General features: G+C 40.5%; 1 protein-coding gene across 1 annotated transcript in view; it reads right to left on the minus strand.

The window, feature by feature from the left end:
- Positions 1-16,148, minus strand: part of ADARB2 (adenosine deaminase RNA specific B2 (inactive)) — a 195,510-nt gene that overhangs the window by 104,104 nt on the left and 75,258 nt on the right. Inside the window, exon 2 of the mRNA XM_031052490.2 lies at positions 3,720-3,806. Coding sequence (XP_030908350.2) covers positions 3,720-3,806 — 87 coding nt within the window. The remainder of the gene's footprint in view (positions 1-3,719; positions 3,807-16,148) is intronic.

The following is a 16,148-nucleotide window of genomic DNA, read 5'->3' on the forward strand; positions in this document are numbered from 1 at the left end:
AGTGTCATCAGTGAACTTGCTGAGGGTACACTCGGTTGTTGATGAAAATTAATTAAATTTTCATTGATGAAAATATTAAACAGCACTGGTCCCAGCACCGACCCCTGAGGGACTCCACTAGTCACAGACCTCCAGCTAGATTCTGTGCCATTGACCACAACTCTCTGTCTTCTTCCTTTCACCCAGTTCTTGATCCACCTCACTACCTGATCATCAAGCCCACACTTCCTTAGCTTATCTATGAGAATGCTGTGGGAGACAGTATCAAATGCCTTACTGAAATCAAGAAAAACCACATCTACCGCTCTACCATCAGCCCTCCACCTAGTTACTTCTTCACAGAAGGCTGTAAGGTTGGTCAAACATGACTTCCCCCTCATAAAACCATGTTGGCTGTTCTTAATAACCCCCTCATCCTTGATATGCCTAGAGATGGAGTCAAGAATAAGTTGTTCCATCACCTTTCCAGGGACGGCGGTAAGGCTGACCAGTCTATAATTACCTGAGTCCTCCTTCTTGCCTTTCTTATAGACTGGTGTGACATTTGCCATCTTCCAGTCCTCAGGCACCTCTCCCGTTTCCCACGATTTACCAAAGATGATGGAGAGTGGCCTAGCAATGACCTCCGCCAGCTCCCTCAGCACCCGTGGGTGCATTCCATCCAGACCCATTGATTTATAGATGTCCAGATTGCATAGCTGATCCCCAACCCAATCCTCATCTACTGAAGCAAACTCCTCCTTTGTCCTGACTCCTTCTGGGGCTACAGGAATCTGGGGCCCCTGGGGAGAGTCTGCAGGAATAAAGACAGAGGCAAAGAAGGCATTCAGCACTTCTGCCTTCTTTGTATCCTCTGTCTCCAGGGCACCCACCTCGTTCAGCAGTGGGCCTATATTGCCTCTTGTGTTAGTTTTATTTCTTATGTATTTGAAGAAGCCCTTTCTATTGTCCTTAATCTGCCTAGCAAGATTAAGTTCCAAGGAGGCCTTAGCTGTCCTAATTGCCTCCTTACATCCTCTAACAACTGTCTTATATTCCTCCCAAGTGGCCAGCCCCTCTTTCCATAATCCATAGATTCTCTTTTTTCACTTGAGTTTGCCCAGCAGCTCCTTGTTTAACCACGCTGATCTCCTAGCTCCCTTACTTGATTTCCTACCCATTGGGATACTGATCCTGAGCTTGGAAGAAGTGGTCCTTGAGTGCTGACCAACTATCATGAGCCCCTTTACCACCTAGTACCCTTTCCCATGAGACTTCCCTTAGCAGTTGATTGAAGAGGCCAAAGTTGGCCCTTCGGAAATCCAGAACTGTGGCCTTGCTAGGTATTCTATTCCTCCCACACAGCATCCTAAACTCCACCATCTCATGGTCACTGCATCCAAGGCTGCCATTGACCATCACCACTTCAACTAGACCCTCCTTGTTGGTGAGTACCAGATCTAGCAGCGCTCCTCTCCTAGTTGGTTTGTCCACCATTTGCATTAAGAAGTTATCATCAATGCACTGGAGACACCTCCTAGATTGTGAATGACTGGCTGTGTGAGTCGTCCAGCAAATATCAAGGTAGTTAAAATCCCCCATGAGGACTAAGGCATGTAGTCGCGAGGCTGCTTTCAGTTGCCTGTAGAAAGCCTCATCAACTCCTTCATCCTGATCAGGAGGTCTATAATAGACCCCCACAACTGTATCACCCCTACCAGTTTGTACCTTAATTCGTACCCACAGACATTCCACTTTCTCCTCATCTGCCCCTGGACAGAACTCAATACATTCTAGTTGCTCTCTCACATAAAGAGCAACTCCACCACCTCGCTTTGCTGACCTATCTTTCCTAAAAAGGACATAGCCATTCATGACCACATTCCAGTCATGAGAGCTGTCCCACCATGTCTCTGTAATTGCCACTAGGTCATAACCTTTAGACCGCACAGAGTTAAACTTCCTGTTTCTAACCCTCTGTGACATTTCTCACATTCTCAGCTACAACTGACTTCTGGTAATGAATATAGTGGTCATTTTCTTGCATGTTGAAAGTAAGGTCTTCATCAGACACTGGCAATCACCCAAAATTCCATTCCAAAGGTGCATAGTGCCTGTGATATATTTTTCTAGTGTTAGTTCATGGATCATAAACCACAATAATAGGCTCTATACGCTAATAATCACCAGCTGAAAATGCATATGTAGTTAACCTGGCATGGGTCCCTTTGTGAAGAATGGCTAAAAGAATGTGAAACAGGATTTGCATCCATTTCAGCTAGTGGGACTCTGCCTGTCAGTGCAGCACAGTCTGGGTAGGGACAGTCTCACAGGATGCTCAGTGAGCAGAAAACTACAGGGATAAGCAAACCACTTCTCTGCCTGGCCATTCTCTTACGCTCTTGTTAAACTGTTAACACAGAAAAAGGTTCCTCTGCTTGTTCAAGAGCAAATCCTTGAAGCTCTTTAAAATGCCAAATACAGGTACATGTGTTCTGTAGGCATTAGTGGGATTTATACCACTATACTACTAGTGAACACTGAAATATGGCTGCTTTTAGATGTTTTTTTCCCCCTTTTTTAAAAGATTCTTATAGTAACACCTAAAATATGTTGTATGTGGAAGAAACAAATTGCTGCTTTAGCACTGGAGTGTATGTTTGACCCAAGAGAGGACTAGGCAGAATGACCTCAAGAACAGTGAAATTTGCTATTTCTCTTTCAGAAAACATAGCGTAACCCTGTCCATGTGAGCTATTTTAAAGCTTGCGCAGGCACGAAGCAGTTTTGGCATTACAGTAGCAATAAGAAAATAGTGTTACAGTGTTTGGCTTGTACAAACTTCCTACATTACCTAAAAATAACTAAGTAACACTTTTGGGAAACATTACGCAGGAGGAGCCTGCATAAGCTCATCATGTGCATAATACATTTTCTGTGTATACTTGTCATATCTCCCTGAAAATGTAGCCTCCCTGAGACCAATTTTTATGGGTTTTCAGGATTTTTTTTTGCCTTTGCATATAACTGCAAAAGCCCTGTGCAGCAGGAAGGTGGGATGTCCATGTAATACTAGAGGCAGGAAACAGAGGGCTGTACTACATTCCTTCAACATCTATTTTCCTTGGTGCCCCACCATAGTTAAATCACAGATTAACAATGTCAGGGGAAAAAAAATAAACAACCAAACATTCCTCTCACCCACTGGCTGTAATAGGGGCAACATGTTAGTGTGTGTGTGGCTGGAAAGGAAACCCATCTGGTAGGTGATACTGAAACCCAGATTTGCTCATCAGGTTCAGAAAGTTTCCCTCCCCTTTTTTACTGTTCCAGGGTGCGTTACAATAAGCAGGGCTGGGTAGCACCTGATAATTGCTTCTGGGTGATAAACAAGGTAGTTTACTGGGGTTTATTCAGTCCTAACTGCACACTCCCAGACTTGGTGTTTTGAAGACTTCAGTGCTCCTTCAATCCAGCAGCACTTTCCTCCAGCTATGCAGTCACAGATTCAGGGAGTGTTAGTGACTTTGTCCAAGTGTAAGGGCCCAAGAGAATCCATTGGCTAGTTCTGGGGTTACATATAGTTTATTTAAGCCTGGTTAACCACTACTTCTCAGTTGGATTTGATTTCTGGTGTTTTGGATTTTTTTATTATTATTTTTTAAAAGTTTTGTTTGTTTGTTTGTTTTTCTTTCTTTTTTCTTTTTTTCATCTGTCTATAGAGAAAAGAGACTTCTTACTTAAATTGTCTTCATCCTCCATGGTGGTTGCGCCAGGACTCAGGTACTTGAAGGGTGCTATAAAGGTTGACAGTATGCTTACTTTTTCTAGAAGAAAACAGAAGAAAAGATATATATGAAATCAATATTTTGTCACTGCATTCTGACCTACTCCACACTTTTTCTCAGATCAAAATGTCCTGAAAGTCTGGGGTTTTTCCTTGTTCAGCTTGACTCTATAGTTCCATCAAAGTTCACTCAACTGCAATGCACTCATAAGAGTTGAGACGTGTAAATACCACACACACATTCCTCCTGGTTTCTGCCCCTATATAATGTTCCTTTTTTATGCTTCCCAGTAATGGTCTCCAAGCACTGCAGAGCTGGGAATGCAGGATGCAGGCTTGTCCATCTGGGAACAGGGGCAGGCAGTCAGTCCCGGAAGGAAGGACATGAGAACTACTTTAATGGATCAGACCATCAGCTCATCTCCTCTTGTTTCCTCTTTCTGACAGAGGCTAAGCCAGAACTCAGGGAAAACTGAGATGGCATAAGAGACTACAATGGCTTCTAATTCTATAAATTGTTGATTTGTTTTTTGTAAAATCTTTATGGTGTGCACAGGTAGCTATTATCCAAACAATGAGAATACTATTTGCAAACCTTCTTATTCACGTTCATATTAATTGCAGTTCCTTCTACCTGTAGTTTCTATTTATCCCACAGATAGTGGATGACACAGATGTTTCCTTCCAGTGCCACAATCAACATCTGCATTATATGCCAGGACAGATTCAGCAAAATGAGAACTGATACTGATTTATGCTAGCTTAAAATTTGACTCAGAAGTTATCTACAGGGGAAAGTTGTTGTTAACACAAACACTAGAAACAGAGTTATATTGAAGATATATTTTATTTGGTTTGATAGCTAATTTATTTAGTTTGTTGATAAGTTTGTTTAGGCTGAATTCCTCTGACAAACTATGAGTACTTTGCTGGGTACCAGCATTAGCAGAGCGTCTAGTTTAGGTAGCAGAAGAAACAGAAACACACCTTCTACAAAGGTAATTCATAACTTCGGAGGACTTAGTTGCTTTCCTAAAGTACTTCTCTGCTTAGAAAACCTCAGTTAGGTGAAAATGAATCTTGCACATTGTGAGGCTTTCATTCTGTGACAAAACCACCAAAACAAAACCAAGAATGTCTCCTTTCAAGTGACACGGGTAAAAGGATTCCCATGGGGACTTCCTTTATTGGTGAGAAAATATTTCTCTGAATTTCCTTAAACTGCCTGGCTGCTAGTCTACCAATGGCATTCCAGCTGAAGAGCATTTAAACTTTTTCAGCAGCACATAGCTTTTTGGCCTCATTCTTCCTACATTTGCTAATAATCTTTGCTCTTGTTAAAGATTGGCATCAGAATACATCAAAAATGTCTGCATATGTTTGCCCTTAACTATGTAGCATTACAGCTCAACTCTGTTATGAGAAATCACAGTAAAAGCTGACTTTTCTTTGCTAGGTAAATACAATAAGCAGAATAAAAGATTGCCTCAAGAAAACCTTTTTCCGTCTGGAAACATTTAAGCACAGACTAATATATAATTAGAGCACAAATTAGCCTCCTTGAATTGTAATTTTATTAAGGGATTCTGGTGATGTCTCAAACCAAAAGAATTAAGCAATTCATGAATGATTTAGCCAAACGATTTTCCTAAGTGAGCAGTTTTTTCTTCAGGCATTGCTCACCGAGAAATTTGGTATCTCTGTATGATACTGTCTCAGTGTGTGTGGGACTGTTGGGATCAGGATAAAGGCTGTTACTCACTCTCAACATTCTCAACTGGGTTCTTTTACTGAAGTGAAAAAAGTGTAGGTATTTGGGACCTGATCCAAAGGCTACTTTTGGTAGAGGAAATGCTTCAGATGATAGAAATAGGATCAGGGCAGTCCTTGGCTTCAGCAGCAGCACTGACTGTTGAGTCTGGTTACTGAGATGCAGTGAGCTGGAGTGTACTCTGTCTTGTGCCTGACTGCACACCTCTCAGACCTTCAGGAGTAGCTCTCAAGACACTGGATGATGTGCACAAACTTAAAGATTCTTTGCTGAGAAAATATTCTCACTTCTGATAGAGAGTTAATCCATCAACCAAATAATGAGGACATGTGCTTTCTTGCTGAGGTTGCTGATGCTTACTCCTGAAACCAGTCAAAAAGCAGAACTATATAGCTTTATACTAGATACAAAAAATATATTCCATGAATTATTTTTTACCTCAAGCACATTGTGCAATCTAATTATTTTTGTCTTAAGAGACCCATTCGCCATCTTAAGGTTTTGTTGTAACTATTTTCCAAAGACCTTGCTGGTGGCTTTGCTTTGTGTGACAGAGAAAGCGGATGGCCTATGAAATTCACTGCACTCTTAGAGCAGCTATGGTTGGGTTTGTGTCCACCAAACTCAGGCAGGCCCTAATAATAGGATATCTTTCAATCGATGTAGACCATAAAGATTGTAATTTAATATTTCTATCCATTGGTTGAGCAATGGAAGATTTACTGTGTTTCTGGAAGGAGGAGAAGGGCAGGGTTTTTGAATGAGCAATGTACAAAGACAGCACATTGCCTATATGAATTATCAAGTGTCTGGAGGAGGGGAAGATATATGCCAGGATAATTAAACGTAGGCGTTTACAGGGAAATAGGTATAAAACTATTGTTATGATTGTGTATTTCCATCTTTTGCACATTACTACCTATTACTATATATATACCATAGGACACTACTTCAGCTTAACTATCAATGGCGAAATTCAGTGTTATTTTTGCTTACCATTTCAGAACAAGACTAGGAGAGATGTGTATTCATACTTTATGGTTCCTGTGTATTTTAATTTCCATCACAACTGGGCTTATTTCAAGCAGTTTGATGAAATTTTATGAATAAGAATAAAGGACATGGTTGGATACAAAAAAGACATACACAGAAATACCTTTAAAGCCTGTTTTTTTTTCTCTCACTCTCTTCTCCTTCTATGATTTTTTTTTCCCTCACAAAAAGAGCAATGACAGGTAGGCCAAAATTAGAGTGGCTATTTTTACTTTATAATTGTAAATGTCCTCTATATTTGTCTGAGGAAATTATTTTCAAGGTTAGGAGAGAGGGTCTAAGAGAACAAAACAAGACATTTCAAAACCTCTTTTTTCCAGAAAGGCAGAATACCTAACCCTATATTTGAGAATCAATACAAGGAACTATTATTGCTTGCATTACAATTGTACTAAAAGCCTCCAATAACATGAAGGAGAGATTTCATGAGGGCCTACATGGACAAAAAGGAAACTCTATTTACAATGGAAATTGAAAGACAAAGAACAGGAATAGCAGAATTTATTTCTAGCCACCCTGGAAACACCAAAGCAAGAAGATAGATAGAGACATATTTTCTAGTGCATTCACTATAAAAATAACCCTGCAAGTGAAGCTAAATGGAGCTCTGTGCCAGTACTCCAAGCACAAAAATCCCGATGAGAAGTCCATTACAGGAAGAAACCTCAGTCTCCTCTGTTTTGGGATGGAAAAAATATTTCAGTTTACATTTCTTAAGTGCATTTTCCAATAACGGCCAGTAGTTAAAAAAGAATCACGAACACCTTTTGACAATAGCTATGTAAATCATTTAAACAAACAAAAAACCCCAACTGGTTTTGCATGAAAACCAGAAAATTATTTGCTCCAAATGATTCAGTAAAGCCTGGCCAAGTTTCCACTAAAATCTCTTTTTGTAAAGTTGATTTTGCCCTGTAGATGCAGTCAGAAGACTAGTCACAAGTCTCATAAATACAGTTTTATTGTGAAGACAAGAATACACATATACAGCCATAAATAGCATTCGTGCCCTTCATACCTATCAGTATTTAAAGGGCACCAGACAATACAGCTTGATCATCAACTCTTCTGATATTCTCTCATTCTCAGTCACCTGAATAAAAGCAATGGGAATGGCAGGAACTAAACACTTTCAAAAATCAGGCCTTATATATGTTGGCCAAATTGTTTAGCTTTAAGAAGAGCAGACTGAGTGGGGTCATAACAACAATCTTCAAATACATAAAAGCTGCTGCATAGAAGAAAGGAGCAAACTGTATTCCATGTGCATTAACACAACCAGAAGTAATGGACGTAAATTGCACCAAGGAAAATTCACTTTAGACGTTAAAAAAACTTCCTAACAGTAAGGATAGTGCAGCACTCGAATAGACTATCAACTGCGGAGGTTGAGGAGTTGTTGGTGCTGAAGGGCTGTAGGAAGACAATTTGCACCAACAGGGTGTTGCATCTATCCTTGGACTCATGATTTACAGTCCCTCGCATCCTTGTGGGCCCCAGCAGAAGAACTTACACTGACCGTGATATCACACTGCAGGTTTTAGCTCAAACTTGGAAAAGCAAGTAGTATTTGCCATTATTAGCTAATCTCTGAGCAGAAGCTTGTGGCACGCTCTTTTGCTTGGCAGCTAATGAGCACTATTAATAATATTTTCTTTTAAATGCAACTTCTGAACACAAGAAGGATTAGACAGATGGCTACCAGTGGTTTGCCAGATCAGCATTAGCAATGTTTTACTGAATTAGTTTCATTTTCATATTCAAATTGATTACCATAAGCTACTTTATTTGTCAGAGGTTTCCTTAAGAATACTCTTTCAAAAACACAATGTGCACATTGCAAACTAGTCCTAAGTAATTTTTTTTGTTTGCATTGAGTATGAAATTACTCCGGAAGGGTCAATTCTGATACAATAATGTAAAATCAGCTGCAAAACATCGTGAAAAAACTCATTTTTACTTCTCCAAAGTATTTGCAGCCACTGAAATAGTTACTTTACATAATTGTGTTAACCTTGATTTACTTTGAAAGTGGGGATACAGGGAGAGAAGAGAGCCTGGAATCAGAAAATGATTATCTGTCTTTCTTCTCTTATTTTAGTCAGTTCTGGCTTGGACTGACAGTGATGACAGGGCAGAGGGAGTCTTTATAGGAAAAGAAAAAAACAGATTTGAGGGGGAAATAGCAATGTCTTTAAAGCACAACACTTACCAAAAAGGGCTCACAGCTTTCTAAATTATGGCTTGTACAGCCACTATGCTGCATCATTTAGTTTAAGCAGCTAGTTTCTAGATAGGGATTTACCTGCTTGGTGTCAGAATCAGCCTTTACGGCCGAATTTGAGAACCAGCTGTTGAGTCATGAATCACCGATAGTGCAGGGTTGCAGCAGCAGCATTGCTCAAGTGCTTTTTGCTTCACAGGCAAGTGGGAACTTCCTGTACAATGCTCTTTCTTACCCACTCTGACAAAGCTGTGCTGGGGTGCCTGTGAAGGAATACCATGGTAGCAGTGGGGCTGGGAGGACCATGTTTAAGTTAGAAATGTGGCTGCCCTAAACCCTTCTAAAGGGCTCATATTTCAGTGCAGGCAAAGCAGCATCCTGGTGCAGGAGTTCCATCTTGGTGCCTTGCACAGGATAAAAACTAGTGAATGCTTGTATAATCAGCATAAGAGGCAAAGACTTTCAGCTGCAAGAGGCAGGTTGCGCCTTGAGTTAGAAGTCAGAGGTGGGAACCCAGAGCCATAAAGTCTTCCTCTGAAACAGGGCAACAAGTTGTTCAGTATGATACAATGCCCAGGCACGACAGTACCTGCCCCTGTTTTTCTCCTGGAAGTTGATCATGGCTTGCCAAGTGCAGGGGTCCTCTGTGAATAGATCTGCTTGCTGAATTTAGTGTTTATTTATCTTGTTCTTGGGGCAGAGAATCTGCTCTGTTCTTGTTCAGTGCTTAGCAAAATGGGATACTTGTCCAAGATGAGAGCTCTGAAATGCCATTGCACTAAACAGCAAAAACAGTTTATGGTATTATGATACTGCAGAGATCATTGAATGTGAAACATCAGCTAGCTCAGGAGTCTGGCAACAGGACTAATCTTTTTACTTCTGTGCATCCTTTTCTGGCTGTTTACTGACCCAGAACTGCTACCCTTAGAAAGCTCTTGGGGAAGCTGTGTGAAACATTTTGCCAGTCATGATTCAACCCTAACGGGCACTGTCAGGTTCATCCTCTGTGCTCTGTCCACTCTGCAGCCCTGCATGCCAGCAGGGCTTCCACACACAGCCATGCTCATTTGCTCTGAGGTCAAAGTAACTTCTAGTTTATCACTTAGGAAACAGAAAGGACCAGCAATAAAGTTATGCATGTGATTCGTATGGATCCATCCAATAAGTTTTGAGATACAGGATATATATGTCCTCTGGGATATGTTTAATTGATCACATCATGTGCCTTAGCCAGTGCATACAGTATTTGAGACAGTATTTCTTTCTACAGTGCCATGTCCTACAGCTGTCATCACCTGTTGCAGCATTGGAGATAGTGGGTTTTAGCTGCCATTTCACTGTATGAATGTAAATAGGTGTTTGAGTAGACCAATCCCAGGGGCTGTGCTTCGGTGCTCCGTTAACTGCCCACTCCAAGCTCCTTTACCATGAAAGACCATTTACAGAATGAAACACGTGTTGTGAAATACTAGTTTCTTATTGCTTCTAGTAAAGAGCAAAGTAAGTAAAACCACAAAGTGGTTGATGGATTTTTTATAAGAAAGGCAATATGTATGTGTTACTCTCTATTAGATTCCGCAGAAATCAATCTGAAATCTAGTTCAGCCTAGTAAAATTAGATCTAAAAACTATTTAACTTAGCTGCAAAAGTGTTTTTTCTCTCCTGATGCCTTGCTTGAGGACACACAGAGATAAAAATCTCAAGTTATTATCAGTTTATGTGCATCTCCATCTGCCTGTGGAGTGTACTATATTATGTACTGTCTAAGTGATCTGGCTGCGGCTTGGAGATGGCAGTTTAAGAATCATGTCTTCAGAAAGCTTCTTATGCTATTTGAACATGCAATTTGGAAATATATTTATTTTGCACTCTACAAACTCTGGCAGGCTTTTTTTCCCCCTTCCCCCTCCCACCCCCCCTCCCTTTTTTGGGATGCCATTACTTTAGAAAGCAGAAGCACAAGAGAGAATAATAGCACAAAACCCACCAGTGCTCAGCTCTGTGTGCTGAAGTCTTGCAATGGTGACCATAAAAATGGCCAGTGGATTTATTAAGCATATAATAAATCTGCTTGATTAACTCTACTTATGACTATTTGACTATGTCAGCTGTATATCAGACAGTATTATCAAAGAAAGAGCACCCGTCTACACATTTAAGGCAAACCCAGCATCATGTGCTGTAAGAGGGGCAGTACACCCCTAAGAGGGGCTGATCTCACTTTACATTCAGGTGTAGACATTGGCATGAATATGTACATGCCTGCTGAGATGAGTACAATAAATCCCTCCCAGCAAGTGCCTGTTGAATTTATTTGTGGCCTGGACTATTGATTTAGACTGAAAGACTAACTCATAGATGCCCAAAGCGAGGAGACATGATTTCCACTCTCTTGCCAGAAGTCTTGACCTGTGTCCTGGTGGGTGTTATCACTGGTGGTGTCTGGATCATGTGGTGCAGAGGGAGATGTCTTGGTTGCCTGAGCAATTCAGCCCCAGCAAGAGGGCTTTGCTGTTGACAGATTTTCTTGATACTGTTTCAGGCCTTGATCCACTCTAGGTTTGGGCAACAAACTGACTGGTGTGTTACTGAAGGTTGGATCAGGACTCCTTTACGTTCACAGAGCTCATGCTGAGGGCACTCAAAGAATTGCAAACATTAAGAATTAATCCATGGGGAAACAATGGGATGCTTGTATAGGAGCATTGTAGATGAGCAGCCAAGTGTTTCTTTTACACTTTACAAGATGATAGTTTCAATCTAAAGTGTGATCACCTAACACGGGGATAATTATGCACTTCACCTCAACACAAACTGCTCTTTTAGTTCTAAGGTTTCATTCTTCAATGTGCAGTAATGCCTACAAACACACATACAGATATAGCTATTCATCTCCCCTACATAACTGATGGAGGGACCAATGTGAAATAGCCCTAACTGAGGCTGGCCATTTGAGGGCAAGCGCTGCCTGTTAGCACCCCCCTTTGAGCTGTAACCCTCTTCTCAAACTGAATACCTCTTTACACATTAGGAAATGAATAGTCTGCATCAGAAAGGTCTAGTCAACAATTAGTGATTAAAACCATTTTAAAATCTGTTCTGTTCTCTGTTCATCTACTGCAAGCCAACAAAGTATGACCTCTCTCTTGTACTTCCACAATAATGCATATTTAACCTGAATCTTGTCCTGATTTATTCTTTGTAACATGAGGCAGCCTTGTGCTAACCAATCTGTCTGTGAGCACTACCATTATAATTTAGGAATGCTCTTACTGAGATATGTGTGCTTATTGAGAGCAAACAATTAACTCCAGATGATATAAGAGGGCTGAGATTTATAAGGTTTTCTCAGACAAGATGCTACTGACAGGAGTCAGGACTGCCAATTGAGCCAGTTATTTAAGTATTTAGGCACTTAAATTCCCATTTGACTCTCTAGGAGCTAAAATAGCTAAAAAGAGTTAGGGGCTGCCCTGGGGCTGTCCCAGGCATTGCTGATATTACAGTGCCATTTACTACAAAACTACTGCTCGAGTTTCACCTGTTAACACATGAGATTTTAATATTTATTAAGCTTTCCATCACATCTTGTGCAGTGTCTGAAAGCTTCAGGTTCATCACTACTACTTTGTTAGCATTTTCTTTTTACCCTTTTTGTCTTTATTCAATCACTGTACTTCAAAATCTATTCCTCAATTAAGTGCAGTAACAAACGAAAAGTTGGCTAAAGCTTTACAAAGAAGGCCAAGTTTTCAGAGTGATGCAAAGAAAATTTGACATGTGACTCCCATCAACAATAATAATGGGGGCTATGCATCTAACTCTTTCTGCATTGTGCTGACATTGTACCCTTGAATGTTAGTACAGTCCAATAATTCTCCAGAGATGAGGCAGCTTATTTTCTCTGCCGTTGCTGCTTTGCTGGCATTTTTATGGCATTCCCAGAAGTACTACCTGTCAGAGTTAGTACTTCCAAGGATGGCATTGCTTTGGGGTGATTGAGGGTTGATGTAATTAAAGAGAAGGCAGTCTACCGCTTGTTCGTGGATATTTCATATTAAGCTTTTCACTGCATAGCTATGATTGATGATTTAAATGGTGACAAAGTTAGGCTGCTCTGTATGTGCAATCAGGAGTTCAGGGATGTGAGTCCTGTGTTTTAGGTTAAGAGAATTCTGAAAATACTGCAGAAATCGAGCTTTCTAGGAAAACTGCAATGTTCTCATGAGCCATTTGATAACATCACTGAAAACTCCCATAGAGTAGTCACAGGGGGGGACTAGTTCCAATCACAGCTAGGGACAAGAAAGATTATTATTTCAGAATTCTTTGGAAAGGAATGGAAGAGGAAAGGTATATAATATTACATCACTGAGTAAATCCTCTGGGTCCAGTTGTTGTTGTCTTAAACAGCTTATCAGACTAAATCTACACATATCCACATCTGGAGCACTAACTGTAGGCATTCTTTACAGTCAGCGAAGACTTAGTCAATAGAGCCTATGGCATTAGAGTACATTAATTTCATCCTAAATTAAGTATGTGTTAATCCTGTTCAGTAGTTTAAACATGTTTAAAGCCATGTGAACTATCAACCACATTATTATCTCAGTGTTTACCTCTTAATAAACAGACGAAGTGGTAAAACCTGATAGGAAAGCTCCTCTTTAACATACTGCAGACAGAGTTTGATAAGGATGGTCTGGGACCACAGCACAGTCCTTTGTGCAGAAAGAAGAGGAATCTTATTTTTTTTTTTTTCCTGCTATGATGTCCATAAACTCCAATTACATTTATAACTTCACATTAAATTAAATATGTTACTTTACACAAGCACTTAAAAAAGTCTACTAAATATCCAGTAATGGTTTTCTTTATTCCCTTGTTAGCAGCTGCCATGACAGCAGGACTTGCACAAGAAGGAAAGTGATTTAGTGCATTGATCTGCAGTTGGCACAGCCCTCTGTTCTCAAACAGAACTGATTAGCTTAGCAGGAAAAGTGCCATTTACTTTTTATCGCATTTCTTTTCTGCTCATCTCCCTTCAGTGGATACCAAGAGGAACAGAGGAACTGTAACCTCCTGAGCAGGTTGCTTACTTTCTTCAGCTCCAAATTCTGCAATTCTGAGGACTGATTTGGATGATGTTGCAGCATCAATGTACATGCAAGGGTTAATGCTTTGGTATGCTGAAAACTGGTTCCAGAGAGCTCTTTCAAGCTGTTTCTACATGGTATTAACCCTGAATATGATGACCCTCGATGTGCCAGAATCATCAGAAAGTAATCAGAATTATCTTAATTTTTTTTTTCATCATTTAGTGGAAAAGCTAATAGGACACCAAGGCATAATGTTTAGCTGGGAGGATTTCTCCTGCATGTGTTACTTTTTCTTCATAGACTGACCCTAGGGCTTGCCTTCTAATACATAATATTTGGAGGACCGCGTATGCACTTCTGCACCTCTGATATTCTGTGTATTGAAGCTGCTGGGGAAACTCTTGATTCACCAGTTAAAAGTAAAGAATTTCTGCAGCACAGAATGACTAGCAGCTGCAGTAAAACAGTGGGAGTAATTGAATTAGCAATTCTTTTCCCTTGAAGACCAATTCATGACAGAAGTTCAGTTTGCGTTGGGTAAGACTCCATAATTTCAAGGGTCAGATCCTCAGCTGGAGTGTGTCAGTGTAGCTTTATTGAAGTTCGCGAACATACATGGAGTCACACTAGCTGAGGTCAGTAGAATAACACTATTTCAAAACAGTTAAGGATCTGATTTCATAAACTTATCATGACTACTCAGTCTTGTTAGTCCTTCACAGTTCTCATGCAAACTGGTCAAAAATTTGACAAAGTCAAAGCTTCTCAGGGGTGTTAGATATTTCTAAGTCTATTTCTAGAGAAATAAGAAGAAAAAAAAAATTGGAATGGGTGGGAGGCTGAAAACTATGGTTCCGAGTTATTTCTGGTAGCAAAGATGAAAAGATAGAAAGGGGACAGAGAATTTTCTTTCTACTTTCTAGTTGAAATTCGCCTTTAATAATATTAATCCTTTTGGACTCTTTACAGTTAGCAGAGATAAAGAGGCTAATCTCTGCTTCTTCTACATTGGAAGCTCCATTAGTTCTACTAAATAGGTAGTGCAGCACCAGAGAAAGAAGTACATATGCATTTACCTCTCCCTCCTTTGATCTCAGCGAGAGATTATAAGACAGCTCCCATGCTCTGTTCTTTCATTTTAAAATGCAAAAGCAATCCGAAACTTTCTTCTCTCTGCCACAAGAAATCTTGGCGAGGAGAGGGCCCCTTATACTAGAAAATATATAGCTCACACTCTTCAAATGTATCTAAATCCATTAGTCATGTGAATTCAGTATCTTTTATTCCCTCTTACAAGCCATCTTCCTTCTTTCCATAACAACAAAGAAAATACTTTTTTTCTGGTAAAGCTGGAGTTATTTGAACCACACTGATTCAAAAGACCACAGTTTCCGCCATAGAGATCCTAACAAACTGGGGATGCACTGACAGGGGCAACATGGCTACAGTCCTCTCCTAAATCACCAGAAAATAAATGCTACCTCTCTACACAATTGCAGACATGGGTACATTCACTGTCAGCAAAACTTTGCTCTTTTGTTGCTGCATATTGTTTGTTCTGCCTCTGGTGATAAATTCTAATGACTGATGGCCAGGCCCTGTCTTTCAAACTGGGAGGAAATGGGAACAGGGATGTTGTATTTTAAGTGATGGGGTAGCTGGGGGATGGCAATGAAGGAAGACCGTTTTACCCAGTGTGACACAGTTGCTGGACTATCCAGAGCAGGGCTGTGGCAGGGCTGGAGACTGGGCCTGAGTCAGCAGAGGAGGCTGAAACAAGGTTCTGGTTTGTGGGCAGGGTGGGAGGAGCCCGTCAGTGTGCTCAGGGACCTCATAATCAAGAGACTTTTAATACAATCTGGCTACTTGCATGTACAGTTCCACCTCTATGTATATTTTAATGCTCTTCTACATATTTTGATCTTTAAGTTAGGCCAGTGAGTTTTCAATGTAGGAAAAATAATAATGAACATTTAACAGTAATTCTGCTCTTCCCCACTGCCAATTATGCAGGCACTATACCACCCAGAATACTAGCCTTTTCAGAAATCACACACTTAAGGACCATGGGTGCCAAGGACTTGCTTGACTCCAAAGCCTATTGACTAAAATGCATGTGGTTCTGATATGCAACAAATTCACTGCAAACTATCACCCTGTGACTTCATCCATGACCACCTTGCAGCATGGGAACATGCCTATCTCCACCATCAACACTGGGTCTCCATCCC

This window comes from Melopsittacus undulatus, chromosome 1, assembly GCF_012275295.1.
Source record: "Melopsittacus undulatus isolate bMelUnd1 chromosome 1, bMelUnd1.mat.Z, whole genome shotgun sequence".
NCBI lineage: Eukaryota > Metazoa > Chordata > Aves > Psittaciformes > Psittaculidae > Melopsittacus > Melopsittacus undulatus.